Source organism: Podarcis vaucheri, assembly GCF_965113315.1.
Source record: "Podarcis vaucheri genome assembly, chromosome: 2".
Lineage (NCBI taxonomy): Eukaryota > Metazoa > Chordata > Lepidosauria > Squamata > Lacertidae > Podarcis > Podarcis vaucheri.
In genome coordinates this window covers 59,728,209-59,755,396 of record NC_138760.1, presented here as the reverse complement: position 1 = coordinate 59,755,396, position 27,188 = coordinate 59,728,209, and the positions used below count along the sequence as shown (strand labels likewise).

At 40.5% G+C, this 27,188-nt stretch overlaps 1 protein-coding gene and 1 long non-coding RNA gene across 12 annotated transcripts in view; both read left to right on the top strand.

Moving 5' to 3' along the window:
- ARHGAP26 (Rho GTPase activating protein 26) overlaps positions 1-27,188 on the top strand; it is a 211,261-nt gene that overhangs the window by 172,483 nt on the left and 11,590 nt on the right. For 5 of the 11 annotated variants that reach the window (XM_082213473.1, XM_082213467.1, XM_082213470.1 and 2 more), the window contains 2 exons: positions 22,874-22,945; positions 24,886-24,996. The exons of 2 other annotated variants lie outside the window; for them this stretch is intronic. In XM_082213473.1, coding sequence (XP_082069599.1) covers positions 22,874-22,945; positions 24,886-24,996 — 183 coding nt within the window. Of the gene's footprint in view, positions 1-9,676; positions 9,967-22,873; positions 22,946-24,885; positions 24,997-27,188 lie in introns of those variants that run through there. 4 more of the 11 variants (XM_082213471.1, XM_082213472.1, XM_082213476.1 and 1 more) reach the window with 2 other exon arrangements.
- On the top strand, positions 14,699-22,759 carry LOC309527051. Its single transcript, XR_014217081.1, has 2 exons — positions 14,699-18,623; positions 19,053-22,759. It is a non-coding gene; the product is annotated as an uncharacterized lncRNA (long non-coding RNA).

The window sequence follows — 27,188 nt, the reverse complement described above, 5'->3', positions numbered from 1 at the left end:
ATGAAATATAAGCTTTCTGATAAGTCTGCTTCAGAACTGCACTTATCTGCTGCATTTTATATTATATTTGTTCCTACTTCTTGTTTTTGTAATCACTGGCTTTTTTCTTACAGGGAAGTTTTCAGATTTTTTTGCTTTGCCTGTCTACAAAGACAATTGCAAGTCAGGAAGTTCTCAGAAGTAATTTTGCTAAAGGGCAAAGATATTTCCTGTCTAGCAACCGATTGGATTATTATGTGAATGCATTTTATTTATTAGGCTTGGGGTTTGGTTTTATACAGAAAAGGTCTGGGCAGAAGCTGCTCTTCAATTCAACAGGATTTGCCTGCTGTCAGATACTTGTCAGTATTGCTCAGGAGGAGTTATAGTCAAACTAATGTTGACCTATAATCAGCCTTGGGAAGAAGTGTGTGTGTGTGTGTGTGTGTGTGTGTGTGTTTTGAAATGTTGTTTTACTTAGTTGTTTTTGTTGCCACCACAAAACACTTGAAGTTCCTTTCAAGATGGAGACATTAACATTTCTGGACATAGTTTAACGCTAGCCTATACTTCATGACTAATTTTAAGTGAATGTAGTTCAGTATAAGATCATAATTTTATTCAAATAGTGGCTAACTTTTTGAAAATCACTTTAAAAAATGAATTTTTAAAGAAGTTTTGACTGCAGCAAGCTTATCTTCTTAAAACCTAGGGTGGTGTGACAGGAATGGTAGTTCAGCAACATCTGGGGCAAAGTTCCCTACACCCAGTGAAGCAATTCTTATTTGAAGGGAAGTTGCAGCGTTTTATTAGGGGCTAGAAATTTCTTTCATGATGGTAAAGCTCAGTTGTATGACGTATTTGAACTCTAAGATGCACTTCTTGGGTGTACTAGAGAAGGAGGCTCGTAAAATCTTCTGACTTTCTATAGCATACATTGCAAACATTACAGTGAACCATTGTAGAAATCTAAGAGAATAAAGCTTGATTGTTTTTAACAAAGAACAAGGAAGTGGGGAGGAAACAATTTGAAAATGTTATATAGGAAAGGATAGGTGCATCTTTTGGTAAGTAGAAGCATTTTATTAGTGCTCGTATGTGAATGTATAATTTGGTAGCATCATGCCTGGCCATTATCAGCATCCAGTCATAACGAAAGTAGGTCAAGAGATGGTGTGTGTATCAGCAGAGCATTAAAAAACTATGTATGCATTCAGTGGTGTGTACACCGAACAGTTACTAAGATCTACTTTAGATAAAAGACTTGGTTTTTGCTGTTTCCAAGGGGGCTATTTCCAATATCAACTTCTTTTTTGCTAGTTCTTGGGTGGGAGTAAGGATACCTTTGGCTGGCCCAAGGATCTGGGCTGGGAATGGGACAATGTGCATGAGACGTTTCTGTTTCCTAAGTAGGATGTTGAGGGTTTGAAATAAAAACATTCTCAACTTCACAGTTTTCCTTTTGAGAGGCAGCTTCCCTGTGATTCTGGTCTCCTGGTTATGTGCCCAGTAGTTGCTTTAGCCTCCTTTATATAATTAGAACAAGTCCTTGTTGAATTTCTCTCAACTATGGGAGTGCAGTCTTGGGATTCCAGACACTTCCTTAAGGTATATTTAGTCTACAAAGAAATATTAAGCTGCTCCTAGTTTCCTGTTGGGCCCGTTCACAAATTCAGCTTAGTGGTTGAGCATTCCCCACATCAAGTATTTGTGTCAACACATTGTCTCTTTTTTAAGAAAACAGCCCTTGAGCACAATGTCATACATTAGAAGTGAGAGATTGCATGTTGCTAATTTCGTATTTGAGAGTGTGTAAGCTTTTACACTTCACAGAACACTTATTCAGGTGGAACAATAAATCCTGCAGAGGATTTCTGAGGTGATGTCCAGCTATAATATAATAATAATAATAATTTATTATTTGAACCCCGCCCATCTGGCTGGGTTTCCCCAGCCACTCTGGGTGGCTTCCAACAAAGACCAAAAATACACTAAGATGTCACACATTAAAAACTTCCCTGAACAGGGCTGCCTTCAGATGTCTTCTGAATGTCAGGTAGTTGTTTATCTCTTTGACATATGATGGGAGGGCATTCCACAGGGCGGGCACCACTACCGAGAAGGCCCTCTGCCTGGTTCCCTGTAGCTTTGCTTCTCGCAATGAGGAAACCGCCAGAAGACCCTCAGCGCTGGACCTCAGCGTCTGGGCAGAACAATGGGGGTGGAGACGCTCCTTCAGGTATACTGGGGCGAGGCCGTTTAGGGCTTTAAAGGTCAACACCAACACTATGAATTGTGCTCGGAAATGTACTGGGAGCCAATGTAGGTCTTTCAAGACCGGTGTTATATGGTCTTGGCAGCCGCCCCCAGTCACCAGTCTAGCTGCCGCATTCTGGATTAGTTATAGTTTCCGGGTCACCTTCAAAGGTAGCCCCACATAGAGTGCATTGCAATAGTCCAAGCGGGAGATAACTAGAGCATGCACCACTCTGGCGAGACAGCCTGCAGGCGGGTAGGGTCTCAGCCTGCGTACCAGATGGAGCTGGTAAACAGCTGCCCTGGATACAGAATTAACCTGCGCCTCCATGGACAGCTGTGGGTCCAAAATGACTCCCAGGCTGCGCACCTGGTCCTTCAGGGGCACAGTTACCCCATTCAGGACCAGGGAGTCCTCCACACCAGCCCTCCCCCTGTCCCCCAAGAACAGTACTTCTGTCTTGTCAGGATTCAACCTCAATCCATTAGCCGCCATCCATCCCCCAACCGCCTCCAGGCACTCACACAGGACCTTCACTGCCTTCATTGGTTCTGATTTGAAAAAGAGGTAGAGCTGGGTATCATCTGCATATTGATGGACACCCAGTCCAAACCCCCTGATTATCTCTCCCAGCAGCTTCATGTAGATGTTTAAAAGCATGGGGGGGGGGAGCTGTACAATTTTAGGTTACTCTCTTGAACGAAACCCTTAACCCTGGCCCAAAGTAATATGTAAGTATGCTCTAACATGCGGGCTCGAAGGTTCTTGGTCATCGCCCAAGCACATCTACAGTTTGTTAAGCGATCAATAGCTTTCTATTTTCAGCAGCGTCAGTTACTGTAGACAACAGATATTCCTTGAGGTTGTGTGTAGGCTTGTAGTGTAATGACAAACATAGAGCTCATCAGCCCCTCACTTTGTCTACCTGCCAGATTAATCTGAGATGCTGAGATACTGTAGAACCGATGCACTGTTCCCTGTGCTGTGAACTGCATTTTCACAGAGCTTTTTGGATGACCTGACTTGCTTTGTATATATTGCCCTAGCATGCAGAATAGTCTTAAGCTTGCTTTGTAGTGAAACATTGCTACCGATTAGAGATGTGTTTTCCTCCATATAACTTGATAGCAGTTTCAAGGGTCGATTGCTATAGATCATAACACAGCTTCTTTGTGTAATATCATAACGCTCTGCTTTAACACATCTAATGCAACTGCCAATTTTGTTGTTTTGGGAATATCTATAGATTGCAAAGACCAGTCTGAAATATATCGGTGTAAATTAAGTTCATGCCATGTAGAAGGTTGAGTTAACAGTTTTTGTAAATTACCAGTGCCTTGTATTTTCATTTTTACCTTTTATTTGGGAGGACCCTCACCCAAGTTGTTCTCAATTAAAAAGTGTTGTTTTTGTACCAGATCTAAATAGTAATAAAAGCCACTTCAAAATGCAAACTTTTCTGCTTACTGGATTTGCACAGGTAAATTATTTTTTTTAAGAACCACAAATAAATTGATAATCAGAAGTTAAAGGCTTTTATTTGCTTAGGTTACAATACATCTATTCCTTGGGGGAAAGCCACTAAGATAAACCAAGAGTAAATAAAACAATTGATTTCAGTAACTATTTTGTGCTAGAAGAACATATGAATACTGCAAGTGGCTGGTTGCAGAAATATGCTTGGTAGAATGAGTGGTAACAGGTAAGCTGGTCCTTCCCTCCAAACATTTTTGCAGCCCTGAAGATTGAACTGTTATGGGGGCCCCTTTGCAACCAGCAATGTGGTCTGGGTAATCACTGTTTTCTTCTTCAGTGGGGTTGTTTACAACAACCTTTACAACAGCTGTGCTATTGGTTCCCAAGCTTTGGGATTGTTGAAATATAGACAGAAAAAAATTAATCAATTTGTGTCATGTGACCCATTTAAAGCCCCCCACAAAAAACCACGATGTGGACTAAAGTTGCTTCTGGTCCCTCTGGGATTAGGGGCCCTGAAGCTTAAGCTTCATTAGTTTCATAGTAGATCTGCCCCTTCCTAGTTGTCCTCTTTCTTGACCTTCCAGTGAATGTCAATGACAGCTACTGTTTGTATAGGAACTTGATTCACTACAGATAGATTGTTTGTATAGGAAGTTGATTCACTACATCTTAATATTGTGTCCCCCATCCCACCTCGGGATGGATTTGTTGTTGTTTTGATCTGTACTGAATGATGTAGTCATAGTGTTTGCACCCAGCATGGCTTAGCAAACGGCTGGTGTCCTGTTACCAATATCACAAATGATTGGAAATCTAGAATTATAACTCTGAATTCAGAAACAGAAATGTAGTTGAATCATACACATCTCACAGCCAGCAGGATCCTAAGTCTGAGTTATAGCTGTATGCATGGTCCTTAATCATATTAATTCATAGCAAATTACAAACCCTATAGTGACAAATCACGTAATGTGACAAATGGGGGCATGAATTGTCAGATTTTGGTTTAGATAAGAGTAATCTCATTGTTGAGAAACTCTGAAGTGAGCTGTGATTTGTCATATTAGTCCCTGCTAAGAGGGGTTAAACAACACCTTCTTTGACTCTGTGTATACCTTCATTTTTTAGGAAGACACAAAATATAGTGTGACTTTTCAAAAGTCTTACCAAGACTTACCAAAGATTAAAATACAGCATGTGTCTGCTGGATACCGAAAGTTGACTTTTATTTCCTATTTTATCCAGCTTTGATCTATTATGAATCAAGCTGAGAAGTATTTTCTGTCCATTTACTTGCTCAAATGAGAGGTAGGGGAACAAATCTGTATACCAAGATGAAACATTAATGACCCTTTTTAATGGAAACTGTTGAAAGAACACAGCTTTTGTGTTGTGAGGTCATGTGTCCTCAATTTCATTTTAATATTTTGCAGTTCATGTGCAATACTGTACTCTTGCAGCAATGAAAGAAGCTCTTAGAAAGGATAATGAGGGTTCAGTTTTTTGCTATAGAAATTGAACTAGAGAGGACATTAATCATGGATCGATGTGTAAAAGTGGTTATTGTAAGAACTTAGTGTGTGACTTTCTTCTTTCTCAAAATGGATCCCTAAGTGTGTAATACTGTTCATAATAGTTTTAGTGTCTTTTTTTATACCTAGAACATCTGGGTTGATGGTCAAGCATTGATTCCTCCCACCCCCCTTTGATGTGGTTTTCAGACACTCACGACTCATTTTTCTCATAAATTAAATGTCTCTTGTGGGTGTCTTATATCTTGTGTCTCACTCTGAATTGAAGGGAATTAAGCCCCTTGGTTCTCTTGCTTTTTAGGTCAAGAATATAGTCTACTAGCACTGTCCTCCATCAAATCCTCACAGTTGCCTCTTCTTGTTTTGAGGATTCGAGGTCTGGCAGAAGTCTTACATCTGTTTCTATTACTACCTTTATTCAGGTTGGATTCTCAGGAATGGTACTGCATACAGCACAGTTGTATTCGTTACTAGGGGAGATTTGCCCTCCTGCTTTATTCTCATCAACATCCCCACTTCCTCATGTTAACCCCCTAGAGCTTCACCTTCCGACCCACCACATGCAACTACTAGCCCCCCCTTTATCTTACCAACCCACTTAAGTCACTAAATTAAATAAGGTTATGTTCAACTTGTTGTTGAAGACATCACATGGTACCAAGAGTGGAATGTATTGTGTAAAGGTACTGTGGAATATTTAATGGCTCTGCATCCCTTTTCTCTCTCTCATGAGCCAAATAAAGAATGGAAGAGGCAGAAGTTTGAGTACAGCAAGAAAGTAGGGACACTGACATATTCATTTCTCCTAATGCACCCTTAAGCCCCATCTACCTACATCCACCCCATCCCAATTCCTTCTCCCCCCCCAGCTTTATTTTCCCCAGTCTCCAGAGCCATAAAACACACTCTCTCTCTCTCTCTCTCTCTCACACACACACACACTCTCTCACACACACATTTACTTTCCTCACTACCTTACATATTCCTCCTCAGTCCTCCAAACGTCATCTTTACCCCTGTCCAATGCCACCTGCTTCTTTACCAATTCCTCCTTTCTCTTCCCCTGTGTCACCAAAGGACTAAAACTGTTACACACAGAGAAATCCTCCCCCCCCCCAAGGCCTTCTCTTAACTCTTCCAAGTCATTTAGTGCAGACACGAGTCCCCACCTTTTTCTTCCTGACTTTCCTTTCGTTGCCCCTGCCTTAATAATGTTGGAAAATAGCCAATGAAAACAGCAGAGTGGCAGACTAGTGCAAATATAGTATAGGGAGCAAAGGGTAAAGTGGTGGCAGGCAAGAGTCACAACTGATTTTCTTGTTTTTCACTTGCTGCTTACCAGAAAATCAAAATAATTTCATCTGTAGAAAAAGAGCATCACATATTGTTCAGTATCACAAAGTGTGTCTTGAAACTCAGATTGCATCCCATGCCAGTTCTCTGCTATATACTTTATTGTATGAATTTTTGAATCGCGTGTTACTTCTTCTATCCAGATCTCTGTACTTACCAGCTGCTGCATACATAAATGATTTCTAAATGTCCAAGAAATATCTAGTGAGAGGTATGTCAGTTAGGGCTTCTGCAAACATTTGGCTCTGTTGTCAGAATTCCTCATAATCCCTGGAGATCTTTATTCTGCCGTGAACTGACAATGGAGAACAATCATTCTAAACCACAAGATCAGTGAAACAGGCTTGTTTGGGTACACATAAGAGGAAAATTACAATCCATACTTTGAGGAGACTGCAAGTATTTTAGCCTGCTTGGTCAAAAGGGAATCCTATTCAGTATCTGAAAAAAGAATGTAAACGTGTTGTGGCTACTTTCTGTGGCTATTCCTGCTTTTAATGCAAAAAATATTGTGCATATGTTGTCCTGTTGCATAGGCCTTTCTTGTTCTTCTTAACTTGCCATGCAGGCTTTGGAAAGCTTTTGCTGTTCTTAATTCCATGGTTGCACTTGCCTTTCAATATCTCTTCTCCATGTTATAAACCCCAAACTGAATCATAACATTTCAGTGAGAAACATTCTGAGTTTGTTTTTATTTGGGGCACAGGTTTGGGATTTTTTTTTGGGGGGGTAACATTTGACACGTGGGAATTTAGAACAGAATATTCTCTTAGTGAAAAATTCTGAGTCATAGAACTTTTCTCTAAAATCCACAGAGATTCACTGTTCAGACTATTCATTTTTCTACATGTCTTACTCCAAATCCAGAGCTCAGCATTATGGGAATTGTGTGGCTGCTGCCAAATACAGCAGCCACATGCCTTCATCTCCTCAAAATAAGTGGTATCTTCACGCTTTGGATTTGCAAGAAGACCCAGTGGCTTTAGTTTAGATATTATTTTTCTGAAGGAAAACTTTTAATGGAGTGTTTACAACTTTGAGCTCCATAGCAACAGAATTCACTGTGTGTGAGAGAGACAGGCAGGACAGGCCAGGGCTTCCATATTTATAGCATGTCCAGTCCCAGATTTCAATTTTGTTTTGTTTTTAATTTACCAACTGCAAGGTGACAGATACCACAAGGTTTGAAATCTACACATTTGATATTTTATTGTTCAGTGGAGTCTGTGTGACAATTGACTGAGTTGGTGTGAAGACACCAAATGTTCACAAATTGTCCAAATGTTCATGTAACAAGCTGTCAAGATGTTTGCAATCCAGTAAGGGAAAGTTCTCACTTTTGACAGGATTAAAACATCAACACAGGCCCCAGGTGCAACAGCGGCTTTATGCGATAGAATAAGAATTGTCAAGAAGTCCCAGGAATAGCTAAGACAGTCAGCCAATGTAACTCCCTCTAGATGTTGCAGAACTACAGCTCCCATTGTTCCTGATTATTGATCAGACTGGCCAGGGCTTATGTGAAAGCAGTCCAACAACATATGGAGGGCCATAAGTTTCCCATCTTGGTTTATAGTTTCTGCCAATGGCTTTTCTTCTCAGGTTTCCTCTTCTAGTCCTGCCTGGTTTCATTTATTGGCTCCCTCCTCTTTGGTCTTTACTTGCTTCCTTTGGTTTCTTGTTCTGGATTGCAACATCGCTGTTGCACTGATAAGCCACTGTGTATCTTTCTTACTCCTATATTTACCTGAATATCAAATCATTATCTCAGATTTAATATGCAGAAGCAGAATGTATTGTGTTTTCCTCAAATGATTCACTTTCCTCTTCTCTTTAACAATTTTTTTACAAACTTGGGCATTATCCTTAAATCACCCCCCCACACACACACTCTCTCTCATACATACACAAAATATTCATGCTGATTCTTCTAAAACTCTATTTAGACCTTCGTTTTAAGGCCTTGTACTATGATGTTTTATTCACAGGTGGCCTCGGCCTCATCTCTCAGCTTAGTCTACTGTCTTAACTCTTCCACTCTTCCACTCATTTATTTTTTCTTCATGCTTTAATCAGATTGCACCCTTGAAAACGTCTCATTTACTTTTTTAAAACAAATTTCATTTTTACAATTGAAGCAATTAACAATAATCCAAATGTAAAACACACACTTGGTTTCGGCTTCCCTTCTCATTCCCCATGGTTCATTTCAATATTTTCTTTTCCATTACATAATCTAATTCCCCCCCCCCCCCATATTTTCACTTTCTCAGTTTTATATCCCAATAATTGTTACTGCTGAATTTACTCTATTACTGTTAACTTTTCAATGTGTTTACAATAATTTTCCAGATAGTCTAATAGGCTACATAAGAAATGTTATAGTTTGAACTGATGTGGATTTTGGAGATGTTCTATGGCCCAGAGTCAGCAATATCAGGGATTTTGGATACAGTTATGTTTTTTTTTAATCTGACAAACCTAGAGGGCTCTTCATTCTCTTTTGATATTTATCATAAGTGTAAAAAGGTAAAGGTAAAGGGACCCCTAAGTGTACTTCATGCATATTCATTAGTGAATAAATATACCTGAAGCAGTCGCCACAATCACGGGGATTTGTTTGCCTTAACCTCCTCCTATTGGCTTTGTCAGGATGCCTTGTCATTCAATTGGCTCAGATTTCTGCATTAATTGTAGATTTTTCCTAATGATCCAGAGAGAAAAATAGAACCCTTAAGTCATAAAGACATCCTGTCTCATTCTGAAAGGAGATCCTTCTGCTTAATTAACTTCATAAATTAGCTGTAGCTATAGCACCACCACTTTACCACCAGATGGAGGTAATATAATCTCTCTGATCCTTTTTGCCATTGTAATGGATCCCAACCATCAATTAACATGCCCTTGAGCCTTTCCATTTGGCAGCATTATGGTCGTGAGGAAGCTGATGTGCAGACAGAGTTGTCAAAGGAGTGCTAAGCTGTGAAATTATCAATAGCCTAAGAATTCTAGCAGGTTGCTTGTCTTTTTTTCTGGTTATGCTCTATTTTTTTTTCACCCATGTTCTCATATTTAGAATCCCCCCTGATCCAACAGAAGCCTTTGAAGATGTGCCTACTTCAAGCCAAACATCTGTGGAAGGTGGCAGCGTTGACAAGCGATGTTGATCAACTGCTTTTGAAGTGGACTGACTGGGAGTTATACTATGTCCATGAGAGTACCATACCCAGAAAACACACACGCAAATTAGCACACTTTACATTTTGAAGAATCGTTTATTTTATTTTTCTACATTCTGTCCCCCTTCATCTCAAAAGTAGATGGAAGAGGCAGCATTTTTATTATAAATACATGCTCTGCATCCAGTGATTTGATTCCAAGTTGATGATGGGGTGGGGGTGCAAGGGCAATCAAAAGGTGAAATAGCATCTCTCTTATCAGTGATTTTGTTTGCTTCCCAGTTACCTATCCACATTTGTTATATACACCTTGATAGATTTGTGATTTGGTTGGCTGTTAATATACTAAACTTGTTCATTATATTGCTAGGTAGACCTACATTTTTGCCTCTTTTTCTTTTTCCAAGCATTGAATGTTGTAATTTTGAGTGAAGGAGTCAAGAATATGGGAAAGAAGATGCAAACATTTATCAGTTGCACAGCTAACACTCAGGAAGGTGGGCTCTTGGCTAAGGTGCAGGCATACAGAAGCACCAGTAACATAGAACTGGTGCACTGAGTGCCAGAACTAAAGGAAGAGGTGGGGACGAGAGATCGAAGACAAATGTGTAGTTCTCTTTTTTGTTCTCCCTTCCAAAACTTGATCTGGTTTACACAAAAAACCTCCAGTGAAAATACTGGAACAATCACTGGTAAACCCTTCTGACAGAAGGTTGTGCCAATCTTGTTTTCAAGGTGTCCGCACATTGCTGGGGTATTAATGTTAGCTTCTGCCCAGGACATGAAAGGTATATTGAGCAAAGTCACCTTGCCATTCAGTCCCTTCTTCATGATACTGGTGTTTATGAATGGTTTAGTTGGTGGCTTTGTGCAGTGTGAGAAACTCAGGTTTTGTTGTTGTGTCCCGTCCCCCCAACTCTACCCAAAGGTTGCTCTCAAGGGTTAGGGAATCCTCTGGAGAAGTATGAAGTATGGTGTGAACAGCTACAGTGTGTGTGTAGGGCGTGTTGTTGCTGAAGAATGCCAGATCCCACAGAAACAGGTGCTTTCTGCTGGTGAGGCCACCACCGGATACAGCCCTTAATCTTTTCTTCAGTGGGGATTTTTTCCCCTGCTGCATTTTTTATGATTTTCTATATTAATGTTATATTCTTTTATTTATGTGAGCCACCCAGATAACAGATGTTATTAGGCAGATTATACAAATATAGTAAGTATAATACCTGAATCATAGGAGGCTATCTCTCCAAATAAAGTTATGCCACTTCTTCAAAGGAATCCGTAGGAGCCCTCCTTTTTAATCAGTTTTTAATCATCCCTTTGTTGCTTTTTTGTTCTTGATGAGTGTATAGAACAGCACTCTCTCCAAGAAGTAATCAACCTTGACACTTTGCATTTTGTATGTACAGACATATTTTGCCATCTTTTTCCTTTGTAAAAAATGTGAACTTGTGTGTATATGATGTGCTGGTAAAGAACCCTCCTCTCTAGGCACAGCGTAGACTTAGAAATCAATAGCAATGTAGCCTTTGAAACCCCTCCATTTCTGAGTATGGATCTATATATGCCCCCATATTGGTGCGGAAAACTTACAAAATATATCCTCCATAAAATAAGTTATCCTTAGGAAGTGCAAAAGTTCTTAATAAGCAGCATACAGTACTTGAATTTGTGTTCCACAGAGGCTGTGTTTCCTCACAAACATTTAGGACAGCATTTTGTGCTTTTTAGCAATTATGTCCCTGGCAAGTTTGTAATGTAACTTCTTCTGGCTCAGCATGAATGCACAGAATACTTTGCCAGTTTTTCATTGTCTTAATAGCTGTTGCTGTGGGAGATGCTCTTGCTGCTTTCATTTCCCAGTTGGTGTCAGAAGGGCATCCTGAGAATGGGGAGGGCAATTTTCTTTGATTCAGAGGAAAAGTTACCCAAGAATGAAACTCTTCCTGCCTTCCTCTTCTGTCTCTGATAAGGAACACAGGACTTTCCTGTCTAACAGAAGAAATAGAAATCACCTGTGATGCTACATTTGTTGTCTCTGTACCATTTTGTCACTTTATTTACTTCATTTCATTGTTATTTACTCTTTATGTTGCACTCTATTAAAATAATAACTGAAGTGGCTTACAATAATAAAATAACACATCATGAAAATGAAAAAATAAGACATTATTAACAAAATATTCATATGAGACAACATAACTAAAACTTGAAAATAGCAGGTTACTGATTAAAAGCTAGCCTGTATTTTTATAAAAAAAAGTTTTTACTATCCATCAAAGACAGATTTGCAACTGGGCAGCCTAAATCCTGAAAGACAAATTAGGTTATTCTGAATGGGTTCTTAACATTTAGGCCAAAAGCAGGCCCTCCTCCTTAAGTATAGATCAGTCCCATTCCACCATCACATTTGAGGTCTTCTTCTTCTTCTATTATTATTATTATTATTATTATTATTATTATTATTATTATTATTATTATTATTATTATTATACTGCCCTTCATCAGAAGATCTCAGGACAGTTCACAAGATAAAAATACATGCTTCCCTATTGCATGTTAATTCCAAACACTAGCAGTTTTGCTTTACTATTTTGCCATTGACTTGTACAGCTGTGGGTTACTTATGTTACCACCTGTACAGTGGTGCCCCGCAAGACGAATGCCTCGCAAGACGGAAAACTCACTAGACGAAAGAGTCTCCTATGGGCTTGCTTCGCAAGACGACAATGCGAATCTCCTATGGGCTTGCTTCGCAAGACGACAATGCCTTGCGAGTTCCTGCGGGTTTTTTCCCTCCCCCCCTTTTTCTAAGCCGCTCAGGCACTAATAGCCTTTTAGCCGCTAATCTGCTAAGCCTTTAATAGCCGCTAAGCCTTTAATAGCCGCTAAGCCTTTAATAGCCGCTAAACCGCTAATAGCGCTAATCCGCTAAGCCGCTAATAGGGTTGCTTCGCAAGACGGAAAAACCGCTAGACGAAGAGACTTGCAGAACGGATTAATTTTGTCTTGCGAGACACCACTGTATACACACACCTGTAACTCAGGGTAGCACTTCATGCATCTGATGAAGTGGATTTTTATAGTTCGTGAAAGCCTATCCTCTAATAAATTTGTTAGTCTTTAAGGTGCCATGTGAAAATTTTGTTGTTTTTTGCTGCAACAGACTAACACGGCTTTACTCCTCTGGAAATCATCTCTGCCTTGTTTGCTCGGGAACCATAGCCTGTGATGTACATGAGCCTGTTCTAAAGCCCTGGGATATTTTGGGCTGCTGACTCATAGTATTCCCTCTTCACAGTGTTTGCCATTTGTGAGAGATTAATGTCCTAACTCAACAAATCTAATTTTAGCTGGGTTTTTTAGTTTCCTGCTTTTGGCATCTTTGTGTCAAAAGTAATCTTTCATATCTGTCTTCCCACTCTGCTTCACATAAGAAGTATCTCCTGCAACAACAGATAGGAAAAGGGGACTGGACTCCAGATGCTGTATATTCCTTTTTCTTTCTTTTTATGTAGGTAAAGTAAATCTATACACCATTGTCTAAATGTAAGCAATGTGCTTTTGTCACTTCTATGGTTGGAAGAGTATTTATTCCAAATAAACAGTGTTTAATAAAAATATATCCTAAAGCCATGCTTAACTGGTCAGTTTCCTTTCACATAATAGGATACAGAATGGATGGTATAAATACAGCATTGCATTGTTAAGGTTAAGAAGGAAAAATAATATATCACACTATATTGTAGTCATTTAACCAAAATTTCCAAGTCATGTTACAACTTTTTAACGCCCCCTCATTTTCGGAAGTTGAAGAAATCAACACACCCTACTATCATGTTTATCAAGACAGCTCAGAGAGCAGTAATTATATATATATATATATATATATATATATATATATATATATATTTGCTTTCGTAGATTTTCACGGGTACAGGAATGCAGGTTTTGGTGTCTTCGGGTGTCTTCCCGTGTAAGAGTCGGGGTGTCTGGGCGACGTTTCGACGAGGTCTCACTCGTCATCTTCAGGCTGGTGCTTTCGGCTTCTTGTTACTGGAACAGAGCAGAGTCTGGTATTTGAGTTCCTATAAATACTGTTGAGGGGTGTGGTGTATAGCCTCCAACGTTCTGGGCAGAGAGGAAGTTCCTAGATTAGTGTGCCTTTTCTTCTTTTGTTCCTTAATTACTTGAGGGATATCTTGGGTGATTTCATGAGTGATATTCTGAATATCACTGGGTGGGTCATTAAGTGTAGATTGTAGTCATTATCACTGGGTGGGTCATTAAGTGTAGACAACTAAATGCAGCACAGCCATCTTCTCAGAAAAACTCTTCACAAGCTCAAGAGGTCAAGACACGAAAGCTTTAGCAACTAATCTACACTTAATGACCCACCCAGTGATATTCAGAATATCACTCATGAAATCACCCAAGATATCCCTCAAGTAATTAAGGAACAAAAGAAGAAAAGGCACACTAATCTAGGAACTTCCTCTCTGCCCAGAACGTTGGAGGCTATACACCACACCCCTCAACAGTATTTATAGGAACTCAAATACCAGACTCTGCTCTGTTCCAGTAACAAGAAGCCGAAAGCACCAGCCTGAAGATGACGAGTGAGACCTCGTCGAAACGTCGCCCAGACACCCCGACTCTTACACGGGAAGACACCCGAAGACACCAAAACCTGCATATATATATATATATATATATATTTTGGTGTCTTCGGGTGTCTTCCCGTGTAAGAGTCGGGGTGTCTGTGCGACGTCGCACAGACACCCCGACTCTTACACGGGAAGACACCCGAAGACACCAAAACCTGCATTCCTGTACCCGTGAAAATCTACGAAAGCATATATATATATATATATATATATATATATATATATATATATATAATCACATTTATTTTGAGAAGATGGCTAAGCAGCAGTTCACTAGATTGTATATTGCAAATTTATAATCCATATTAGCCTGCCAAATGGTAAGGAGAATTTTACCACATAAGTGCCCCTGCTCAGGAATTAAAGGGAAAAGAGGACTGGTCCCATTTCCCTCACAATAGATAGCTACCTTACCAAGCACATCCACTGTCCTAAATTGCCTCTCAATCAGTTCCCACCTATAGCCACCCATTCTTGTAAAAGTACACACAGTACACAATAAATTTACCAGTCTAGACTTTCATATAATTAAGTATCTGATTAACTTCAGAAGGTAGTGCTTTGCTTTAAAAATTGTGAAATGTATAGTTCTGTTGTTGCAAATGCATCTGTCACACGTTGTCTCATAAATCCTGTACAGCACATGTGTAACATAGTATTGTCCACCAAATAAGATTGTGCTGTTTGCCAAAACTTCAAACTATCAACTTTAATAGGACTCCTACGAGATCCCACGCTAAACCTCTGTAAATGGACTAGCATAGAGAGGGAGTTCCTGGCAAGCATGAGCTTCTCCAGTCACTGAAGTGCTAGAACAGCTCCATGTGCATAATGCTTGTCCTACTTCACAGGGCTCTTTAAAGATGACTGAGATAATATATGTGAAAATCCAAGGGAAATGTGCTATAAATGTATATGTTTTTATCCTTACTCCTGACCAGTTTGCTTGGTTAAATCATCACAGAGAGAACTTCATTCATTGTGCTTCTTAAAATCTGATTGTCTACCTTACATGAGTACAGGTATTCTCTGGATCAAGGTGGTAATGAAAAACAGCTGAAAAGCCTCACTTGCTGCCCATAATCCTTAGCATGGTTAGGTTTATACACTAAGCTTGGGAGTTCCCTACTGGCCTTATCTGCCCTTTGAGGTAATAATATAGGTTTAGACTCTAAACTGGGCTAGCAGGTATTTTTTTCCTCCAGGACATTCTAGAGCCAACGAATTTGTCACTTTAACTTGTCTTGCAACTGTCGTCAGGAGGAGGCCACCTGTCTTCAAAGGCACCTCTCCCAGTAATGTACCCATTTCTGCCTTTGTGGCAGCCCCTCCCTGTTGCTGTTGTTGTATGTTGTGTAGGCCTCAGTGCAGATAGCCCCCTCCCGCAATATTTTTCATGTCCAGGGAACAGAGAACTTCATCTTCAAAGTGAAATTAAGGTAGAAGCAGGAAGGCCATTGCGCTCTCATTTGATAAAGGGGACGTGCACTTGAGTGGAAATGTCACGTTCTTTCCATTAGAGGGCAGAAATAGGCTTCCATAGCTGTGTGTGCATGCCTTACATGCTCTCTACCTTTGGTATCTTGTGGGAAAGGATGATGTGGCCCATAGGATACACTGAGATTAAAACAACTATGCAGTTACTCATGTCCAGGACTGCACAGAATGTGCAGGTCTCTTATTTACTTTGGACTTTTTAAAGTGTTCAGCGTAAGTTCAAGTAAGCCAATGGCTATTGGAGGGTGGGTGGGTGTCTTTTTTAACCAATTTTAAAAATCAGAATCTAATCAACAAATTTTAATATGACATCCATTTCCCCCCAGTATGTTGGTTGTTGTTTTTTTAAGCAAGATAATAGCCAAAGGAAATATTCTTTATAGAAACACTCCTGAAGTGTATTTCTCTGACTTTGATTCTGGTGACAATTCAAATTCACTAAAGTAGGGTTGTTTTTTAATGGAAGAGCTTTGTACTTATACCAGATGCTGGAGAAGTGAACCATTTGGATTAGGGCTATTTGCCGTCACATCTTGCTTGTTGTGGCTTCCCTGGAGGCGTCTGGTTGAACCGCTGTGGGGAAAACAGGATGTTGTGCTACATGGGCCCTTTGTCTGATCCAGCAGGGTTCTTCTTATGTTACTAAGTAAAAAGATTATTCCTGAACATAATGAGAATTTCCACTCTCAAAGGGTTCGGTTTGTATATTCACTCAATATGCTTCAACACTGTCACAGTTAATCTAATTTGACTTTGGTCAGTCACTGTCCCAGAAAACAGAGTTATCTGTTTATATATATGTTCTCTACTTCTCATAAATTGCACAATCAGGTTTGTTTTCTATATATAAAAAACAAACCTAAAAACAATTAAGTACTATATTTTAATAACTGCACCTGTGTATCCAAACCTACCCTAGTAAACGTGCTGACTTTCATTTCTCCTGGAATATGAAATTAGCAAAGTATTCAGGCGAATGGGGTCACAGATGCATTGGTACATTGGTACATATGAAAAAGGAAAGGAATAGAATACAGGACAATAGCCAGGAATCACCCAGACCAGTCACAGCAAGCCCTTGTGCTTTTTCAGTGACAATGTTGAAGCACAAACGGTGACACAAAACCAGAGGCATGCAGTGCAGACTTGCACTCTTTGTCATTTCCACATCAGCGGCAGATCAAAGCTGAGGTAGACATAGTCATAATCTGAAAGAGTTAACTTGCACATGAATTCCTGAGGACTTGTTTACACATCATGTTTCTACAGGATTACGTGTACTTCTAGGAAGAACACACATAGGTTGGTTCATTCTTCAAAGTAAAGAGGTTGCAGACTTTACATTTTTAAGTAATGTTGCTTATTCTTATTCACGGATGAGAATGTGCCTTAGTATTGCAAGACAACGACCTTATCAGTGCAGTGAATCTGTGACTCATAACTTCCCCAAAGTGTATGGCCCACCTGTTTTCTTTTGGTGGGATCAAGGACACAGTTCCTCCCACAAGCTATTTGGGTGCTGGTATTCTAGCCAAGGGTGGTCCACTCCACCTAACTATAATGCAGATGGGGATGCCCATTCTGCAATCATCCTACAGCTCATGGAGACTAAGGAACATTGCTGGCATGGCATTAATTCTCTCACACTTTGGCGTCATTCTTTCACATTATAGCACTTCTTTTTTTAATGGTCAGGGCAACATATATTAAAAAGCACTGCAAAAGACTCGATTCCTTCCCTGAGTTATCTGGCATCATGTGCAGAGGACTTGCCGTAGGAGAGGGTTCTTCCTCTCCAGACACTTGTATAGCTTTGTGTGTCCTCTGCAGCCCCACCCACCCTCCTGACCTTCTCTCAAACACTCTATGTACGTGAGAGAACTCGGGGGAGAAGATCTTGTTTCATTTCCCTTTTGCAGGAAGCAGAAGCAGTGTGATTCTCATGCATTGATCTGCTAATCATAAAACCAGTAGCCCTGTGTTCCCTGCAGTTTACAAATAGCGGGCGCCCTGGCAAGAGGATTTGTCCTTGTAGTTAAGCAGCTCAATACACAACGTGAAGCATGGGCAAACTTGCTATGTAGATGTTTCTCTAACCTGCTGCTAATTATGACTGTCTCATACATACACACCACAAAGCAAAGGATCCTGGGCAGGAGCCAATGTCTCATTTTGTTGGAGGGAATTGTTATTTTTCCCCACTTTGCTCACTTCTCATAAATATACACTGCTACAGTTGTATATTGTTCTGTGAGGCAACAGTTTAGAAATAAATGAGCTCTACTTGGTTTTAACTAAGACTGAGCTTAATGGCCTCATCTTCAAAGCCTTATCTGTAGGCCAAAAGACTCCCCATCCCATAAACCACAGTTATATTTAGATATAATTTCTATACCAATTTATATTTTTGGAAATAACTCTGTGCAGATTGCAGCAGATCTTAAGGCGTCATAAACACAGCATTATAAAATATCAAAACATTGCAGATGAAAATCAAATTTGCAAAATTCAGTCAAGATCCACATTTAAAGCGGTATAATTAGCAATGAAACAATATCCTTTTGAACATCAAAAAAACTTTACTGGTAAAAATAAAGCATAAAAATGCAATAAAAGTTCCATGTTAAAATATAATCTGCAGCTGAACAAAACCACTGAGGCAGAAGCTGTTGACAACAAGGCATAGGCGCCGACTCCATGGGGCTTGAGGGGGCTTGAGCCCCCTCAAAAAAAATTTTGGGGGGGCTCAGCCCCCCCAATAATCTCGGGCGCCCTTGCCGCCGTCCCCCGCCTCCTCCCCACCTGCTCCCTCCCCAGCCAGCCAGCCAGCCGCGCGCCCTAGCTGGAGAGCCCCGGCCGTCCCCCGCGAGAACAGGGGAATCCCCGGGGGCGGGGGCTTCTGCCTCTAGCCCCAGGTTTCCCGCATATCAGCTGTTCCGGAGCTGATTAATAGGCAGCAGCACGCTCTCCCCTATTCGCTCACGAGGGGGCGGCGCCACTTTATTTGCATATTCATGAGCTTATTTGCATATTCATGAGCTTATTTACATTTCACGAGCTTTCCCGGGCCCCCCCAATATTTTTTATAAGTCCGCGTCCCTGCAACAAGGCCATGCTTTCCCCCCGCCCCCATGCACACACTCAAACACAGAGACTTTTCTCCCTGATCCTTGGTGTTCAGGTGGTGGTGCTGTGGTGCCAATTTAGAGAGAAAGTCCTGCGGTCCATTTAGCTTCTGCTGTGTGTATTCCTTTAGCAACTAGAGTTGGCTGTTTCCTTACGCAACTGTGAGCAAAGCTAATTCAGAATGAGGAGCATGTATTTGGACTAGGGATGGCCCTCACTCTGCGCTAGCTTTGTTTTCCTTTTGTATTGTCGTCATATCGCTAAATCTTTCTGGTTGTGGTTAACTTACTTGTTCAAACCAGAGCAACAGTATATTGGGACTGTGAAGACTTTCTGTAAGGAACAAAAGAGGTAGACATTTGGAGAAATATTTTTGCCACCCCTTCATATTAAGTGTTTGTGAAAATTCAGTGCAGTGGTTATTCCCCCCCCCCACTTCCTTTTGTCTACATTATATTTTTATAAAACGAATATTAAGGCTGCCTAGAATAAACCCAGACAGTTGCAGCCCAAAAAACAAAAACAAAACTAACAACAACTGACCTCCATTAAAAACTGTTCTAATCTGGTCAAGAATGTTGTCTTTGTGCCAAATTATGATGTTGATTCTTATGATGGGGATATTTTCCCACAAGAAAATTGGAATGAAGCCACCCACTGTGGGTTTATACACTGTGGGTTTTCTTGTCTTTTCTTTTTTTTGGACTCCAATGTAGAACACATGAATCTGATGTAAAATTGGGAACAATGGCAACACATTGACTTCCAGTTCTTAAGAAATGCAAGCAAAATGATGCCTGGGCAGCTGGGAGTGAAGCAATGCCATTACTTAAATTGCAAGTATTTTGTAGAAAACTATGGACAAAATTCTGGCTTCATTTGAAGCTCTTGGGAAATCTGTCTTTGAAATTTACTCCCAAGTGTTACCAAATTTGGGGGGAATGGGTTTCCAGTGCAAGTAAATAAACTTTGCAGCCACCTTTGGGAGACCACACGGATGAATCTGGGGCTGTACTGAATTATATCTTTTAATGTTTATAATTACTGGTTTTTGGGGGGAGGTGGGGCATGGTATAAATTAAATCATACATTTGCTTAAGAGACAGTACATCTGATTGGATGTAGCCACACATTACTGAAAAAGTCACCAGCATATCTAGTATTTGTTTTCTAGCATTTTGTGCTCCATGCTTGATAACCATTTTGTTTCTTTTTTGTTTGTGCAGTCATTAGACTCATTTGCCCACACTGCCATTCAATTCAGTTGGATCCCCTTGGATTGTGTTTACAAGCACTCCTGAAGTGATCACACCATTAAGGTCATCATAGCCACTACGATTAAATGGCAGCTTGTCACAAATGAGGCCGATGCCTGTGAGGACAAAACAAGAGGAGGGAAATTGCAATGAAAAAGAAAACAGCAATGAAAAAATGTAAAAGAGTTGGGTATTGAGACACATTTTAACAGTCAAAAAGCCAACATGCAGTGAAGGTAAGTAGGCTTGACCTAGACATATCTGCAACTATCTTCCTAAGGATTAGGCTTCCCATCCAGATTTGGTTCTCAGCGAATGGCTTGTCATCAACTGGCACACCTAGTGAGTGTTTGTGGTGATGTGGAGATACGTTGGAGACTCATTTTCTTAGAAATCTGGTATACGTGTCCTGCTTAGCATCTGGATGCAATTTTAGTTACCATATAGTAAGAAGCAGCCCTTACTGTGACTAAATGAGAATTCCAGCATTGGTTTGGTGGCTGATCTTCATGTACAGAAGGAAAGTTGGCTGAATGGTAATGTGTGAATGTGTGGGTGTGCTCTGTGTATACAGAAAGTTGCATTATTCCCTCAACGTAATAATGATTCTGTACAGTAGAAAAATCCAAGGGTTTGAAAAAGGGGGGGGAAAGATCTTAATAATATCCTTTAACCATAACATGTTTCTAAGTAACTGTATATTTTCCTGAGATAAGAATTTTGTCAGTTAAACATTATTCAGAATTAAATAGCTAAGCTTTCTGTGCATATTTACATACTGCTTTCACAGCGATGTATTTGAATACAGGCCAAACCAAAAGCTGTGATAAGCAAAAGACTGCAGTTTCTGGCCTCTGTTAATAGGGATGTGCAATATTTGTAAATTTCTGTTTGAGCCATTTGTGTTTTTTTAAATAAACTTGCTTAAATTTATTATCAGCTGGTGACAATAATCAACTGGAAGTGCACCTTAAATTATTGCTTTAATATGTGCTTTGCAGTGCTGACTTCTCATAAACTTAACTTCCTGGTAGCTTTCTCAACACAGCCAGCTAGAACAACTAGAAGGTTAACTCTGATCTAATGTCTTTGTGGCATTTTGGAGGGGAAAACACTTCCTCCATCTTCACACTATGGCACATATCTTCCTTGCAAACCTGTAGTGAAACTTAGGTTTTCGACCAGCCTTCACCAACTTTGTGCCCTCCAGGGATTGGGACTAAGTACTCAATTTTCTCTAACAAACAGCCATGCTGCTTGAGGATGATGGGAGTTGTAGGCCAATGGCACTTGTAGGGCCACAGATTCCCATTCCAGCTGCACTTGAATATCCATATGGAAAATGCACAAAGCGTTTTGTGGAAAAAGACCTTCCAGCTCAAATACCTATGAACTGATACCATGATCACTGCCTGGAGCTGATGAAGTGTATGTGTCAACCAGTGATTTGGAGTGCTAGCTTCCCCAAGTTTGGTAAAAAAAGGTTTCTAATTGCCCAGGTCAGATTATTTGGTAGATCTTGAACAGCACAACAGCATGCTTTTTTTGCCTCCTTTCCCAACTCTTTTTTCCCCTGTTAGAGCTCTAGGATTATAAACCACAAGTATGTAGCAACACTGTAAAATTATCTGAATTCAGTACAGTGCACAATCTCTGTCTTCAGTTCTAACAGTGAAAGAAAATACTGTGTTCTCTTCCTTGTAGGAGCTTAATCACCCTACCAGTATGTGCTGTAAACCAATCCCACATTATGTGAGTAAAATCAAAGAGCTTAAATAATACTGATAACTAAAGAACGCAAGATATTACGTTGGTGCCTGATTTACTGTCAATAAAGCAAACATATTTTCAAGAAGCAACAAAACATTTCTTTGTATGTTGGAAGGCCACTAGCCTAAGGAGTAAATATATTTTTCTTATTCATATTCACTTCTCCATGCACCAGGAGAAGGGCTAGCCACATGCATTGGTAGAGCACAGGCTTCACATGCAGGTCTAATCCCCACCATTGCCAGGTCAGGCTGGAGAAAACTGCTGTGAAGAAACGCTGGAAAGCTTCTGACACTCCATGCTGTTCTCGGCGGGCTAATGATCTGACTTGGTGTTAGACAGTTCTCCATTTCTCCATGTTTGGCACCATTTAACACCTGGTTCTCTTTGAGAATTTCTGCAATTAATTTCAGAATGAGGCATATACAGTTCCTTCCATTTCGTGTTGCTTTTTTCGTCTTTGCAAGTAAACCACACCCATGAGTAATTCTGGCCAGAAAAGCAAGACCAGTTTCATAGTTCCATTCAACTCTAAGTAAGGAGAATCTTCATCCAAATGCTTGTCAAAATAGACTGACTGAAAAAAAGCTGTTTATGCAGCTTCAGTAATAGAAGACCATTCAGTATACTTTGTCATACACACACACACACACACACACACACACACTCTGAAAAGAAATAGACATAGGGCATGCGGAATGGATGGTACAGTGTGTGTGTGAAGATAACATTTCTGAGCATTTTTTTTTACCTATTATTTATTCCCTTTTATTTAAAGGAAAAACGTTCCCTACTTTCACCTTTCACAAACTTTTCACACATCTCTTCATCATGAAAAGGCAGAAGCCAGGTTTGTCTTTTTCTGGCATGATGTTTCTAATTGATCTGTTTATCCATATGTCCCTCAGCAGGGAATTCACAAGGCCCATATACAAGCTACAATTTAACTGGTGTGTTTTCCATAGAATAAAAATAAATGGTGTGTTATTGCACATAATTGTCCCCTGTGTATGGTGTACCTGCAAGGAACAAAGATAGCAGAAATGAGTCGAAGCAGCAGGAAACCATATTAAGACCATACTGAGCATGTGCAGCAGTCTTTACAAAATTCTGAAATCCAAATTGAATGAATGACAAGAAACTAACCCATTGGTGCTGCTCTTCAACCAGAACCAGGTATTCAAAAAAACCCCCAAAGTGGGGTAATATGTTTGAGAGAAGGGGACTTCAAACATTTCTTCACAACATCCTAGCCGTTAGTGATAAGCAGTCTTAGTTACTTGGATGTTACCCATATTATCCTCAACTGCAAACTGATGGTACTGTAGTAGATGGGTCCTTATTGGAACCTCCTAAACTAGGTTTCTAGTGGTAATTATGATTATAATTATAATACCCCGCCCATCTGACTGGCTTGCCCCAGCCACTCTGGTCAGCTTCCAACAAAACATAGTGAGACATCAAACATTAAAAGGGGCTGCCTTCAGACATCTTCTAAAAGTCAGGTAGTTATTTATCTCCTTGATGTCTGATGGGATAGTATTCCACAGCGCGGGTGCCACTACCGAGAAGGCCATCTGCCTGGTTCCCTGTAACCTCACTTCTCGCAATGAGGGAACTGCTAGAAGGGCCTCAGAGCTGGACCTCAGTGTCTGGGTAGAACGATGGAGGTGGAGACGCTCCTTCAGGTATACTGGACCGAGGCCGTTTAGGCTTTAAAGGTCAGCACCAACACTTTGAATTGTGCTCAGAAAAGTACTGGGAGCCAATAAAGATCCTTTAGGGCCGGTGGTAGAGAAATTTGCTGAGCTGTGTATTGAAGTGATAATTGTATTTAGAAATTGTACTCAGATATGTGCCTCTTTTCTTCTATATGAGAAGCCCACTATCCTATCTCAACTGGATAATCAAAGAAGACAGTGTACTACTGCTGGTTGCCAGGAGGGAGAGAGGGAGGACCAAAGTAGCAGGCAGCTTGGGATGGTGTGGGTACAGCAGTGGGATACAGTATCAAGTGATCTTGACACTGTGCCTGCACCGTGCCAAGCTCTCTGCTGCCTTGCTCCCCCTTCTCTCAGTAACTGGCAGCAGTGCAGAGCTTTGGGAAGCAAGGTCAGCAACACAGGCCTGCTCATTGCTACTGACGGAGGGCTTGTTAAATGTACTTTTTATTAACACCATCTCAGTGGAAATTCAGTTTTTCATTTCTACCTGATTTATTGTGGGGCAGGGTGGTGGGTTTTGTTGTTGTCTTGTCTTACTGGCATTCCATTTGGAGTGGAAGAGGCAGCACTAGCACTGCTTCCTTGCCATCCTTTTAACAGCTTGCTCACTTGGCTTTCCAGCATGCTCATTTACTCCTAAATGTAAACAGGGTATCATTTTTCACGATGCACACACATAGCACCAGAACAAACGGAAACAAAAGTTGTGGGCGTTAGTTGTTTGGAAATGTTGTTAGTTGTTTGGAAATATGAAAAGGTAAGCAGCTGTGTGCAGTGAGGTGGCCTCTGTAGTTTGGAATACTATTACTGAACGAGGCAAAGAGCCAAGTTTGCCAGCCAGGTAATGACAAACCAGGTGTAATGGGGAGGCGTGGCTGTGTGCACAGATGTGTTTGCATGTGGATAAACAAACCTCCAGTCTTGGAGCAATTTTCCGGAGTTCCCAACATTTCCATTTTGTAGTTTCCTCTGATGCTAAGAAAATTTCCCAAGCACCTTAAGTGTGTGTATCTGTCTGTGTTGTGGTTTCCTGTGTCTTGATGAGTTATCCGGTTCTGTCTTGCAGCCCTCAGAATCCAAGTCCAACGTCACCCCTTTCACCGTCCTGGCCTATGTTCTCCGCACCATCCAGCCCTATGCCCACCTCCTCTACGTCCAGCGACTCATCCCCCATCAGGTCTGTTGCAGGTTTGAGGGTTTTGTTTTGCTCAATTAAGTTGCCACTGCTGCTATCATATTTTACGTTTACAAGCTTCTTTTTCCCTGCGTTGCTTCCTCACTGTGGCCCAGCTTGTTTTAGTTACCAGAGTGTCACAATCCCTCAGCTGCCGTCAGGCATCAGGAAAGGAAACTTTGAAACATTCCATGACCTCCAGAGGAGTGATTGGTTGAGTGATCTAAGCACTGTCTACCTTAGCTTTCTTCTTATCCCAGCTTTGGAGAATCCCCTTCAGTTGTGTTTGACTTTGTTTTATATTTGCCAAATTGCTGGACTTGCTTGATACTCACTAAAACCATCTCTGCAGTAGGTAAGCTTTCATTTCCATTCCCCAAATATGAATAATTTCAGATAAAAAATGCATTATATCTTTTTTAAGCCTGACATTTAACTACAGTCCAGTTTTCCTTTTTTCAGATTCAGTTGTGTCAGTGAGAATAGAGGGTTTTTGAGGCAGTGAGGTTGTGATGTTTATGAGAACTGGAACATTTAATATGGGTGAATATATACTGACCATTTACAGACATTCAAAAACTGTTTGACCTCTTAAAATTCAGGCCCATTCAGCCAAAGAGATGGATATAGTTGCAAAAGACCAATAGTATTACAGTCTTCATTGATTTCCAAGAGTGGTCCTATACATGTCTACTGAGTTCTGTGGGGCTTACTCCCAGGTAAGTAAGTACAGAATGGTAGCCACAAATGTTTGCCCAGCATTGATTCCCAGGACTTGGGCTATCTTTACTTGAGATGGTGTCCTCTTCTCATTTACAAGCTAACCTTACATTTCAACAACAGTTGGGTAGCCCATGCTAGAAACATTGTTTACTAACAATTTCCGCTGGCTGTAGTTTTTCTAGCAGTTTTAATTCAGCAATAAACTCAAGGAGGATTGTTCAAGTGTACAAAATGCACAGAAAAAGTATCCCACCCCCAATTTTTAAAAATTGCGCAAAACAGTCCAGAGGAAGGGAGTCCCAAGTTGAAAATGAACTTCCTTGGGCCCTGATCTACTTTGGGGGAGAACTGCAGAAAATGCAAGAGCAGTCACAAGGACAAACTCAGCTAATGTATGGTCTCCATGATGGCCCGATGTGTGCCTTGATTAAGATGCCTGCATCCATGCCTTAGTTTACTCTGCACTGCTAGGAACATTTTCCCCTTTTTCAATTCAAAACAAGCAAGCACCACTTCTGGAGCTGCCTTACTGATTCTTACATGAAAGGTGAGATGAACCAGCGAATGAACACATGGGAAAGTGACATAGAGCAGATGTGTATAAATCCATCCAACCCTATATTGATTAGCTTCCACTCAACAAGTTGAGCCCAAAGCAGGAAGTGCTTCTTTTGATTCTTTGGGCTTGATTCTTTGGGCTTGTTTGTATATTATATTCAAAATACATTTTGTTATATAGCTTTCTTACCTTACATTGACAATAACTGGAGTTAAAACCCCTTTACTAAGTGGCATAGTGTAGGGTTCATGATCATGAAGTTACACTGGACAGAAAACAGTTTTCTTTATAAGCAACCATGGCAGGATGCTCTGTGACAGCGATGGAAATCCACATACAGTGTGTATTCACGTGTCTGCTACCTGTGTAAAAGTTGTTACAGTAGTTGCTTGTGATGCTGTAATGTGTGTCTAGGATTCATCCTGAAACCTGATTTCAGTATCTGTTCTTCTGAGAATGTGCAGGATGCAATTGACTACTAAGCAACCACAGATATCTCTTTGGATCAGGGACAGAACTTCTGGGCAGCCTTGGCGCCTGGTATTGGTCAAAGGAAATTCACTGCTGTATGTAGCCTTGAAATGGCAACACCCATCCTTACTCTGGAACACAAATGATGAAGACCTCTGCATTCCTTCAGATGTTTGCTAAGCAGTGAAGTTAACATGATGTCTTAAAATTCTTCAGGGTTAACCTTGAGTAGGATCTCTATGCAATCAGCTAATAACCTTGTTCTTTTTCCTTATCTCTCTCTCTCTCACTATCTATCTCTCTCTCTCGCTCACTTGCTTGCTTATTACAGGGATGCATCGTAGACATTATAGTTTATTAACAGGGCACAGAAAAGACACATGCATTCTGGCCAGGGTATGGTAATTTTAATTGGAAGCCACTCACAAGCCTTATATCTGCA